The sequence below is a fragment of the Gavialis gangeticus genome, unplaced genomic scaffold (genome assembly GCF_001723915.1).
Source record: "Gavialis gangeticus isolate Ggan-Ray unplaced genomic scaffold, GavGan_comp1, whole genome shotgun sequence".
Lineage (NCBI taxonomy): Eukaryota > Metazoa > Chordata > Crocodylia > Gavialidae > Gavialis > Gavialis gangeticus.
In genome coordinates, this window is record NW_017729011.1 from 16,740,545 (window position 1) to 16,753,649 (window position 13,105).

At 44.7% G+C, this 13,105-nt stretch overlaps 1 protein-coding gene across 1 annotated transcript in view; it reads left to right on the forward strand.

Moving 5' to 3' along the window:
- Nucleotides 1-55: 55 nt before the first annotated feature.
- ABL1 (ABL proto-oncogene 1, non-receptor tyrosine kinase) overlaps nucleotides 56-13,105 on the forward strand; it is a 114,257-nt gene continuing 101,207 nt past the window's right edge. The window contains exon 1 of the mRNA XM_019510685.1: nucleotides 56-788. Within this exon, the coding sequence (XP_019366230.1) occupies nucleotides 653-788 (136 nt within the window). The 5' untranslated portion in view covers nucleotides 56-652. The remainder of the gene's footprint in view (nucleotides 789-13,105) is intronic.

Sequence of the window (13,105 nt, forward strand, 5' to 3'; positions counted from 1 at the left end):
GCCCCTGCCGCCCGCCCCGTGGCCCTCGTGAGCGGGGCAGGGTGGGGGCCCGGCTGCGTCGCTTCGCCATGAGCGCGAGGCGCCGGTGGCGCAGGTAGCCGTGGGCCAGCATCCGATGCAGTCGCCCCGGGGACACCGAGCCTGGTCAGACCAAGTTGGCGCCCCCTGATACTTGAAGCCACCCTCCCACCCACTCTCCTTGCCTCTTTTTTGGCCTTTCTCACTGAATGCTATGCAAAAGAAAAGGAAGAAAAAAAGAAATGCAGACCCGGACTGCGGGGGAATGACCGTCTCCTGCCCTGGGTGACCGTGGAGGTGGGTTGGTGCTCGGCGAGATGAACTCGTTCTTGTCCTGCCCGGCGGACGAGCTGTTGTAGATGGGCCACTTGACGCTTTCGTAAGCCTCATTGTCCTTCCTGAATCTCATTACCCTGCACGGTTTTGCGTCAAGCCACCGGCCTCGCTGAGCATCAGGAGCACCTGCGCACCTGACTGAACTCTCCACCTCAAGTGACTTGTTTGGAGGATGATGTGAACACAGCCCCCTGCTCCTTGGTCGTCTCAGTTTCCTGCAAAACTCCCAGCCTGGAAGATCGGGGCTGTCTATCGCAAAACCGCTCTGGTCCTGGGAGCGGCAGCCCAGCATTACTTTATGGGGCAACAGCCTGGAAAAGTTCTTGGGGACCAAAGGAGGCCGAGTCTGCCTGCCCTGCACTTCATCAAGGGAGCAGGGAAGAAGGAGTCATCCAGGCATGGAGGCCCTCACTGCAATGTCTTCGTGGAGCATGGTAAGGGGCTGAGTTGACCTGCCCTCTACAGCGCACTATTGGCTTTCTGAAAGGGTTAAAAAAAGCGGAGGTCAAGGTCTTTTGCTTTCCTCCTTTTGCTGCTTATGCTGAATCTTAGGTGTGATTAGTGCCTAAGAATATTTTGTCATGTTCAATTGCTGTTTCCCAGTTGCATGACTGATGAGTGGGCTTGGGGAGGAAGCATTATTATAAAGCTTAAATGCAGGGAAAGCAGCTTCCTAGTAAATTAAAAAGATACGTCTGTCTTTTCCTCTAAGGTCAGAGAATATTTGCATCCTTTCACTTGTGTATTTAAAGGATGTGGACTAGTTTGGTGATGCATGTCCTGGTGAACCTGTGTGCTTAGAAGGGAGGCTGTCACTTCTATGCGTAAGTTTGTGATGCCTGGAAGTGTGTGTATGTGTGTATTTCCCTTGTGAATGGACATCACTCTCACTTTCACTTCCTCTGGGTCACCAGCTAGGCCACAGTCTCCTGGTGTGATGATGCCTGTAGGTATAGGGCTCTGTACACATGGACCCGCTTTCAGGACAGCTACTTTTGAGGGACTTTGTACGACTGGGCCATGCACCCGGTCACGGGACAGCAAATGGTCAGTGCAGCATGGGGGAGAGGGTGGTAATATCCATAACTCATCATTTGAACTCAGATTTTTTGGCTGACTAAATTTTAAGGTAATAGGGCCCCTTTTAAAAGACAGGTGCAGAAAGAAACTTTTTGACTGTTCCTCACTTGTCTAGCACTTCATTTGAATTCTTCACTTCTTTTAAGACCTCTCATTACTTATGGTGTTTTGACAAGAAATAGATCACAACAAAGTTTGTCTGGGTAAAAATGCTGACTAAAATAACATCATCCTTGTCCAGTAGAAAGCTTTGCTAGATTTGTCTTCTCAGAAAAGACCAAACCAGGTGAAGATGTGAAAATGAAGTCTGTGGAGTGAGGTTTGTTTGGTAAATGGCTTTATTATGGTTTTTTTTTGTTTGTTTTTGTTTTTTATCTTTTAATTTTTCAACTGGACCAAGGAATTCAATAGGATTCTTAGCAGGGGATGCTGCAGATATACTGACATGTTAAAACCAATCAGAGTAGTCCCGACTAACTTATTTTTCCCTGCCTGATCACTGCACAGCGATTGTTTGTTAACTGAAGCTGAACCGTGGAAAGCTAGGTGATAGCGGAGCTGACCCAGCCCTCTTATCAGTGGCATGTTCTTGCTATGAGAACACTCCAAGCCAAGGCTTCAGTACCTTGGAAAGGAAAAAAGCAAAATAAGTGCACCCTCCCCATCTCTGTTGCTTCTGTGCTTTTTGAGACAGCTTCAAGGTCAGATGGGCCAGAGTGAGCAACAAAGCACTTAACTACAAGCAACGCAATATTCTGCCCAGCTTCAGGGTTTTGATCAGCCAGACAAGGCAGCAAGCCTGCTTTTTGATCATCGAACAGGAGTAGACAGATGATAACTTTTTGCCAGGATGACCTGAGGTCAGGAGAGCCTAGCACATTTGCAAGGAAAAGGAGTGTGTATGATACCCATACTCCATATGTCCACCAGAGACCTTGGTCTCCTAATTAAAAAAAGAATACAACTTGAAAGAGGCCATCATGACTAGTACATCTGTTAAGGGATTGCAAAAGTACGGTCTCACTTACCCACATGAGGAAAGGCTTCTCTTCTACTTCTGCGTATCTGAAGTGACTCTCAGCAATGCAGACAATAGTTAAATCTGCTCTGCTGTTTCTGTTCATCTCTGCTATGGGTTAAGGCTGTTTAAAAAGCTCCTGGCTGAAACCTGACCTACAAAACACTGTTCTGTGAATGAATTGCATGCTATTCTTGGGAAACAAACCAGCAAGGAGAAATTGGTGGTAGTCTTCAGTGCTTTTTATCATCTTTCTCAAATTGCATATCTTGCCATTTAAAAGAAAACATGCTATCATCCAGCTTTACTGCCTTCTTGGTTTCTGAACAGAGAATAATTAATATTTAAAATATTATTCATGAGAAGCAGCTGGAGGTCATCTTTTATGGAAACAAATCTGATTCTAATTCTTCAAAATCACAGTTGTTTTAAGTAATTGCTCTTTAACATTTTCATTATACAGCACACTCTATTTAAGAGCGTAGCCTTGGTACTGGCACATACCCAACTCAATGGGAACAGTGAATTTACTACAGGGACAGCCTGCCCATAGCTATAAGCACCTCACTAAAGTTGGTTACCTTGTTTTTTAGATGACCTGATGTCTCTAATAGTAGCCTTGGCATTGACTGTGTCAATTTAAGACTACTTTAGTCCTCTCACCAATTGTGCAGTTAAACTGAACAGGTATGTCACAAAGCAGTGGGGCTAAAGAGTTCCTCTGCACTTAGGCAAGTTATGCATTTAACCCAGGGGTGAGGTACAGCTCACAGAGTCTGGTCTTCCGGGCTCTCCATTGGTTTGGAAATTTGGTGGCGAGGGAGCGGTGGCTGCATTAATTGCCCTGGTTCCTGGAGCTGCTGCAATTGATGCTGCTACGGCTTGTCCTACTGACAGATTTCTGGACTTTCAGGGAGCTCTGAGGCTGATGACACAACTCTACGTGCCAGATCAGGGCTTCATCCTGGCTTTGTGCCACTCATCTGCCTTGCAGATGCACTCCGCCCATCAGATCTGGCCCTGTGCCACCATCCAGCTAACGGCCGGATGAGTTGGGCACCATTGATTTAACCAACAGGCAGGTTACTGAACTTGCTTGCGTTGTAAGCAGCAGGCAACAAGTTGGTGGCTGTATTGTTTTTTGCGTCTGTACTCATGTAAATTCCAGTGCTTGTTTGGGGTGGGTGTCATAAAAGACAGTTAAGGGTAAAAATATAGACAGAGGTTTCAAGTTAGCGTACATGGACCATGAAAGAACAGCATCATGTCAGACAAGCATTTATGTACATCATGCTTTTCAGCCTTGCAGTGGGTAATGCCTTGTTTTTATAACCCGTTCCACTGAAATCAATGGAACCACTTTCAGAGCTAAGTTCTGCCCATGATAAAGCTGGCAGATTTGGGTCTGTGTTAATGAGGAATCGGAGACATTCCTGTGTTCTGGGCCTGTGGATGAACTAAGCAATGTTGGATGATGATGTACAGCAAAGCGACTTAGAAGGTAGTGGCTCCTAGCTCTGGCTGATTATGTAGCATCCAGGCTGTTCTAGATGTTTTTGAATTCTAAGAAGGTGAGTAGTGGTCTTAAATCTGTGTGGACTAGACAGCTGAGGCTTCCCCTGGGGTAGTCCCCCACAGTTTGACTCTTGCCCTCGCAGCTTCCTACCACAGGAGGCATTCTGTAATCCTTCCCCTGGCCTCTTATGTAGGGGTGTGTTTTGGGGTGGGGGAGCAAGGTGCAGTTCAGAGTTAGTGCAGGGTACAGTATCCCTAGGGTAGCAGTCTCCAAACAGCAGGGTGTGACCCTAAGAGGAATTGCAGTTTATAAGGTCATGAGCTTGACAGAAATGGAATTGCTTATGCTAGTATTTGCAGTCACGTACCCCAGAGAAGTGGGCTTTGCAGGCAGCAATGCAGTTTGAAACTCAAAGCTGTTTGGAACTGCTGCCATCCAGGTGTTGGAATTTGCACCAAAGTAGCTCAGCTCCTGGTTCAAGCTCAGATTTCTGAAGATCTGGAAATAGAGGTAAGGTCCACCCTGATGCAGCTGTAGCCTTCTGCCTCCCCTCACATTGCCGATGATTCCCAGTGATTAGTGCCAAGTGCCTGGGCTGCATTTACTGTTTGGGTGTTGATGGATTGAATGTTGAAGGGATTCGTTGGCGCAGCTGTGATTGGCATGAGGTGAGTTAGAAGGGAGGGTAGTATGACTTGCACCTGATCCCTGTGTGTGTGACTGAAGGATAGAGGTTCTGGTGCTTCTGGTGCACAGGTTGAATTCATAGCACAGTGTAGAGGTGGTCTTTCCATGGGGTTTGTCAGCAGAGCCATGGGAGATGCATGTGGTGTGTGAGTTTAAGGAGGTGAGTGAAAGTCTGGTGCTAAAGGCATGCGTGAGAGTGAAGCAGATATGTACCTGCCATGGAGCAGGGCAGGATGCTTCCTTCCATTTGGCCTTGTTCAGAGGCAGCGATGGTGTGTGTCACAGGTGTCCTGGGGCATGGCTCAAACATGCTGGAGTCACAGCCGTGTGAGCACTAATTACATCTTTATTTCCTCTTTTTCCAGAAGTTTATGGTACTGCATAGCAAACAACTTGATTTCATGATGTGTATTTATTTTGTTCGTTGTTTCAGTTGTGCCACTATCAACGTTGGCCTTAAAGGCAGAGCCAGGACAGAATCCAGCTTTGGAGACTGGTTGGTCTGGAGCAGGTAGTAATGATAAAAGCCTCTAGTTGCACCTTCCAGCTTTAGGATCTTTTTGAGAAGGGAAGTTTACCGAGGTGCCTGCTACCTGTATATGGGAACATTCACCCAAGGCCCTTTTCATGTGAGAAACAGTCTCATAAAGGCAAACTAACAAATGGGAAAGCCCCAGGTAGTTGCAACCTTGCATCTCTCTCGGCACTGTTCCCGAGTGGACCAGCCCCCTGACTGCTTGTCAGCTTCAGAAATTGACACTTAAAAGGAACTGCTTTGCTTCAGCTGATTCCATTTCAGACCTTTCACCTGGGATTGTACCTTTAATGTCCGTTCATCGCAAGTCCATTATTTGAAGTCTGCCTGTACCACTTCCATCCTGTGTTCTGAGAGGATAAACTGATCTTGCCCTGTTAGGCTGGAGAATTGGCAGCTTCTGAACTGTAATCTCCATACTAGTTTAGGTGGTGCTGGGGCACCCGGACCAGCATTGAGACCATTGGCTCTGCAGCCAAATCTCATGTGCTGTTAATACTAACACGGGGTTGTCTTTGTGTATGCCACATCCCAAAGCTGGCTTTGTCTGCTGACTCTGATTACATCTATCCTACACTTATCCCATCTATCCTACATTGATCCCATCTATCCTACAAAGCTTCTGCTCCAATTGTCTTGCTCCAGCTACCAAATACTCAGTAGGTTTCACTGACCTCCCCCTATACCACTTCAGCTAGGCTTAGAATAGGTTAGGAAAGAGCCCCAAGAGCAGCTAAACTGTTTTTCTCCAGTCATTGGTGTAGAAGGAGGTGATGGGGAATGGCTAATCCTTTTCCTGGGCAAAAGCTGTGCTGTTTTGAGACTGACTAATCTCCAATAACTGGCTGTGCTCAAGCAGGCCGTCTCTTTCATGATGACGATGGGGTCATTGCCAGAGTGCCAGGCTTTCGTTAATACATTATACTGCTTCTACATTCTTGTTATTTACCCTTTTTTGATAGAAATCTCACATGGGAAGATCAGCACAGGGAGGCAAGAGGAGGATGCAGTTTATTAGAATGGAACTGGGTGCTTGCAAGTGGTCATCTTATCCTGTGCATTTCAGAATAGGCCAACAAACTGTAGTGATATTAAAGGGAAAATGGAAAAGCTTCAGCCTTTTGTGGCCGGGAGCTGACTTGTTCTTGTGGATAGAGCATCAGACAGTGTCAGGACTCTTATGTTACATCCCTGCCTTTGCCACTGCCTTTCTGTGTCACCTTGGGCAAATTTCTTTTGCTTTCCTGAGCCTCTGTCCCACCTTGAATCCTGTGTATTTTTGTCTGTCTAAATTGTCCTGCCCCAAGGAGGTGACAGTCTCTCTCTGTACAGTGCCTAGAACAATGAGTGTTCTCTCTGTCGGGCCTCCAGACAGTACTGTAAAGTGTATAGACTAGATGCGGCGCTTCTTATTGTTACTGCATCCTCATGTCAAAGCTATCGCTTGTGGCTGTAAGCATGACTTCTTTTTAGTGTTTGGTGACAAGATGTCATGCAAGGACTGATTAACTGAGTGCAGATCATCTGCATTCCTGTTTAAGTTTGCAAGACTTGAGTTTTCCAGAAGACCTGTGCAATGTGGGAAGAAAATTGATGAAGCTCCTATCCTATGCTGCCATATCCACTGAGAATTTTGAAATCTAGTATGGGGTTGTGAAAGGATTTCAGTCATGCTGATGGTACTCATTGTGTGTGTAGCGCTGCAGCCATGCTAGGATGATGCCAACCACATGCCAGGTTGCATTCACTATGTTATGGGGTATTTTTTATTTCTTCTTTTGTTCTGACTAATGTATGTTAATACAGGCACAAATAAAGGTTAATACAGTAACAGCAAATATACTCCTGAAAACAGCATTCTCTGAGAATTATTATTGTTTCATACTTGCCTTCCACTGTCTCTTTGGCAGAGGGGGGCTGCAGTTTATATACAATATCTATTGATACCAGTATAAAGAGAGCCAGTGTCTTGATCCAATAGTCTTTTGTGAGGCTGGTTTGCTGTTGCGCGCTAGCAAGTAGCAATAAGTCTCCTTAGAAAAAGAGGTATAAAAAGATCTGTTGTGAATAGCTGAGGAGGTTTGCTGTATGGATGTACAAACCAGTTTAATCAGAAGTTACAGGGGGACTTCCAGTAGCTACTGCTTAGGTTTTGTTCCTCGTGTTCTCAAATCTTATTTATGCATTGGTGGAAGTCAGATTAAACTGTAGAAGTTGTCAGTCCCTTTGCCAAATAACATGTGGTTCTGATTTAAAGGAAGATGCAAAACTAATGAGCAGCCAGAGAATTTTAGCAACCAAAACTCCATAAAGCCAAGTTTTTTCCACTATGGATCATGATTGTTCTTTCTTATATGTCTGAGTTTCACCCAGGTTTTGCTTTTGGATGCTCAGTGTAACATCTGTTGAAGCTGGTGGAAGTTGTATGCATCTGGTACAAATCTTCCCACGTTGCTGAACGTTATGCTCTAGGACAGGGATAGGCAACCACCATGGGTGCCAGAGCATGGTGCACACAGACATTTTGCTTGGTACATGTGCCTTGGGGCAGATGGCGGGGAAGGGGCCAGGGCTGTGGACCCCTCGTGACTCCCCTGCCGTCTGCCCCTGGCATGCCAACATCTTACAGGTCGAAGTTGCAGGTGTTTTTGGCACTCTGACTGCTCTTAAGAGGATTTCTGTACCAACATTTTCTTAGAGTCTCTGTCTAGATCAGTGTTTCTCAACCTCTTTAAGTAGCAAGTACCCCCTAACTTCTGAAAATTTTAATAAGTACCCCAACACTCAATTTTCCTGGGGATTTTATATTTACAGACTAATATGTGCTATATGTTGAAAGAAGGGCCTTGTATATAAGGCCGTGATATGACATGTCTGATCTGGTGTGGATAGTGTTGCCACCTTTTACACCAGGGGTGCACAACTCAAGTATGTACCTGGGCTAGAAGTGATGTTGCCCAAAGCTAGGAGGACTGAATGCCAAATTATTACTGGGGAATTTTAATGCACGGCACACCAAATTTTTTACCATAGTTTTGGAAGGAAAAGAGAGTGAAAGAGAGAGTGTTGGGGTACCCACAGACCCCTGCTTGTGTCTTGCGTACCCCCAGGGGTACACGTACAGTTGAGAAACTATGGTCTAGATGGCATCCCTGTTGGCAGGACACAGTTCTGAATGCAGTTTCCTTAAGATCAGGCTGCTATGTGAAGTAACATCTGCCCGGCCTTTCCTTTTCTTGTTTGCTTTCTGTGATGCATCTCCTTGGAGTCTTGTTCTGTGTGGAGAAAAGCATGAGTCTGTTCTTGCAGTCCTATAGTAGTTTAATTCCCCCGTTTTCAGTGCAGTTGATCTTGTCTGCTGGAGGTGAGGTTGGAGTTCAGCCTGTGCTGCTAGAGACCTTCCATTTGTCTTGCATTGTCTCCGCCCTGGTGATTTCACTTAGCAAATGGAATTGAATTAGGGATGATTAATGCCTAGTAGTAAAGAACCAAGGTGGTTGTATTATAACTATCTGGAGCTTTTTGTTTTTGTATCTGTTCGTATTATAGCGCTGCAGTGAACTGTGTTTTGGACCGTGTCTTCTTCCTACCCTATCACTGCTATGTGAATTCCATCAAATTAAAGCACTCTCTATATCATGTCGTGCTCCACAGTCTCATCTGTACAGCAAATCTTTGTTAATGTCTTTCTCTCCTGAAATCTCAACCGTACCCAGCCTTGTTTTGAAGTGTGCTCTTAACTTGACATAAAGGGAAAAAAAAGAACGGGCTTGTGGTCTCTGGGAATATGTATGATTAGGACCACGTTACATTTCCCATGCCTGCTGCCTCTCAGTGGCACATGCCCAACATCTGGCTTTTGAGATGGCAAAGTTGACTGAAATGCGGGATCCCCCCCTTCCCTGACCTGCTCTGTTTCCTGCCTGTCAAATTTGAGTTGCAGCTGGCAGGGTGAAGGCCACTGTGCCTGCTCCCTGTGTCCCCTCGTGTCAGTGCTGCACCTGGGGAAGCTATTTACTTCACTCATCTGCCATGTAAAGGGCTGAGGGAGAAAGCCATCCGTTAACTCTGTCAACCTGTTGCTGCACACCCAAAGCTACTGATTTGCAAAGGAGAAATGAAATTGGTACAAACTGGTATAGGAATCATCGCACCGCTAAATCACTGGCAGTCCCTTATCTGTTCCAAGAATCAGTGCTACAGTTTTGTCAAAGCTGTGGGTATCAGCCTAATAAAGGCATAAAGGCACAACAGTGTTAACTTGGAAGCCATTCAGGTTTCCTGAAAGTGCTTCCTTTTTCATTTGTTAAAGCTGCATGTTTTCAAAAGGCCATCTCTGCTGACTGCTGGATCTGCCTAATGAGCCAATAAGGGGCCGCATGTTATATTCTTGATAGCCTCGGTTTCTGGTACGGCTGCAGCAATTATCAGCAGGGATGTTATATGGTAAAGTCAACTCTAGGTGTCACTTTTTATTTAACCTTTTGTGATGTTGTTGTTGTTGTTGTTTTTAAATGAACTGCAAGAAATTTAAAAACCAGCAGTGTGATCCTTTGGCCACTAGATGGCTTTTCTGAATCTTGAATAGGAGTTGAAATGGTTCCTGTTTCATAAAATAGTCCTTAGCCCTTTAAAAAGAGGGACATAATTTGGGTGGTAGCTGGGACTAGTGCTTGGATTTGGGGTAGAAATCACTGTGCAGGGTTAGAAAGAGGTTAGGAAGTCATGTTTTTTCTCTCTCAGTCTAATATTATTGAATTATTTAAGACACACTAAACTATTATAAAACTGTTGAACCTAAAGTCTCATATTATTAGTTTTAAAGCCTTTGAATCGTGGCTTTTTAAATCTCCCTTCTGACGACGAGTCCCTTTCACTCCCCCTCTCTTTATGACTGAATAGTTGCATTGTAGGTTTTGCAAGCCCAGTGGTTTCGCTGTTTGGGAGGAGGATCTTACCTCTGCCCCACAGAAGTCCATTCTTCTGTGCTTTAAACCAGCATTTCTAGACCTGTGGGTTGCAACCCAAAAGCAGGTCTTAAGAATATATGAAAGGGTTGTGAACAAACTTTAAAAATAGATTCTCCTTTTAAAGGAGAAAAATGTGGGAAACCATGACTTTTATTGTGCAGGCTGGCAGAGCTCCAGCCCCCCACATGCACCCTCTGCCCCACACACTGGGGGGATTGAGGTGCAGGGCAGCAGGTCAGGATTGAGGGGCACTGGGTTGGGACTGGCCATCGGGGTTTACAAATGGGTCCTGGTACAAAAAAGCTTGAGAACCACTGCTGTAAATGACAGAGGTAACACACATACTGCATGGGTTAGCTTTTTTTTTTTTCCATTCACTGCAATTCGGTTGCTGTGGCCAGCATGGGATTTTCCTCCCCTCCCTTTTCAGTTATGTTAAACTGACTGTTAAAGTATTATATCTCTTTCAATTTAATTCTAAGTTGTATATATTGTATTTCATATACCGTGGTCCCTCAGTACCATAGGTGCAGGAGGTGAATATTCCTGGAACGTGAGATGAGTTTAAATATTTCGGCAATTCTGAAGATTTAAACGTTTGTCTCCAGGATGGCAGGAATGTAGCTACTGCAGGAGTCAACCCTTGGTATCTAATTGCACTATTAATAGCAACTTAACATCAGAAGTTTTATCATAACTAAGGTGACAGCAAAAATATTAGCAGAGTTGCATTCTTAATCATGCTCTTTTATGACCTTACAGAAGTTAAACTCTGTATCCTTGGAATATTCTCCTCTTACTCAAGTATTTGGGTGGGAGAATTGTTGTCATAATGAGAGAGACTAATGTATTCAGCACAGCAGTCTGGGTTATAAATATGTACACTTGAGCGAGCCTGTCCATTATTTTTACTAGCTGTAAGCCTTCTTCATATTCTCTGTATGACTCTCCAAGTGTAATGTTGGTTTAAAAGGTACGTTTCAGTTCAGCCAGAATGATTGCAGTGGCTATTAGGGAAAAAAGTGTTATCTGGGTATACTTAATGTTTGCAAATACCTTTGGCATGCTCCAGTGAAAAGTATCAAAGTAAAAGCCAAGTGATCATTTCTTCTGAAATTATAGCTTATTTGACTGGGAAAGGGGATTGAATTTAAGGTTCTTTTTTTATTCTAATTTTCATGTATTCAAGACTTGTGGTTGATTCTGCTAAAAGCAGTACCTACATACTTTTCATGTTACCTACAGTCCATTTTTTTTAATAAACAGTGCCCAGCTATCGCCCACTGTGCCTCCTCGAGTTGTTGGAGTAATTAAAGTACTTAATAATAATTGCTTTGCTGTCAGAGCGGGAACAGTCATTGGTTGTTCAGCCCTTCATACTCATTATCCAAAAGAGGGGGGAAAAATCTATTTTATCAGTAGGATTTATGCCATTCCAATGCTGTGAAAGTGGTTTTGGAGTCCTTTCTCCAGTACAGCCAAGTCCAGGCTGAAACTAATTGTACCTTTAGTTTCCTTGCTTCCTCTGCAGAGTGGAGACAAAGCAGCAGGGTTTTGTTCGACGACCGGGATAGTATTCGATAGCCTTTGTCTTCCTTGATGCTCACCACAGGAGAATTTGCTTGGAACCTGCTGCAGAAATGGGACTGAAGAAGTCCGGGGCTCTAAAGCCCATCAGACTGGTTAACAGCATCTGCAATGTTAATAATGTTTCTTATTTAAGCAGATAATCTCCTGAGCCATGCAGAGGGTAGATTAGAATAATAGTGGGATTTTTGGAGGCAAGTGCTGGCTTTGAACACTTTTGTATAATCATTTGGGTTTCTGTAATTAGTGGTTGACTCTGCATAGCCTAGGCATTGCAAGTCATTTCAGCGGACGAGCTGTTGTGGCAGTGATAAGCCAGACATCACTCAATAGCAGTTGGGAACTTCACAGCCCAGATAAAGGCTTTTCCTAGGACACAAGATTTGAAGAACATTAAAGCAAAGATCGACACTGCATTTAATGTCAGGTAAGTATTGAAAGAAGCAAAAGGCGCAATTATGCAAGGGCTACATTCTGTTTAATATAGTGAAAAAGCAACTAAGGTGAGAACAAAAAAGCCAGCGTGTCTAGTTTCTTATCTCTGTCTCTTAACTTCCCCCAGTAGCTGAGTGTTACAGCATTTTGGCCAAGTTCACATCATTCAGCCTTACATAATAGCAAAGGCATTGCATACGCACAGGTCAAGGTAAAACACAGAGCCCACGCTCTCTGGCCAAGACAGCCCTACAAGCTGCGGTGCTTCCATATTAGGATATGGTGGACTTCTAGCTTGACTTCAGAACCTGATGATCTGAAGTCCTTGGTATGATATACATTTCATGGCCACTAGTTGGCTTTGAATCATCCCATTGCAAGACTGCCTCATCACCCTGGTCTCAGTGAGTCATGGCAGAGATGGCGGAAAGTTGTCGGTCTGTTGATAAAGGGTTGATTTTTTTTTTTTTTTGTGGCTGAACTGGAGTTGGGATAACTAGTAGCCAAGCTCTCTGCACCATGGGCCTATTAAAGGTCCTGGCGTTATCGTTAGGGATGCTAGTGTGAGTGCTAGCAGAGTTACAGTAAGGCTTATAGGCTAGAGTTATTGGTTAGAGCTGCAGTATTGCTAGAGTTAGGGTTAGAGCTGCTAGGGCCTCAAGAGGGAGGGTTAGATGTGGGGTGGACAGAGTTCCCTGGGCTGGGATTAAGGCTGTGATATTTAAGGCTCAGTGGTCTAGGTTTACTTGTTGGGCTGTGCAGGCTAAGGATAAGGTTGTGGGTAGGTTTAGTGTTGCAGCAGCTAGGGCTTGCAGCACTCTATGGGTAGAGTTGGTATGGACCACCGTACTTGTATAAGGAGTGTGGCTGGTAGGGCTCTGTGTTTAGGCTAGGGTTTGTGCTAGAGGTTGGGATGGAGTTTT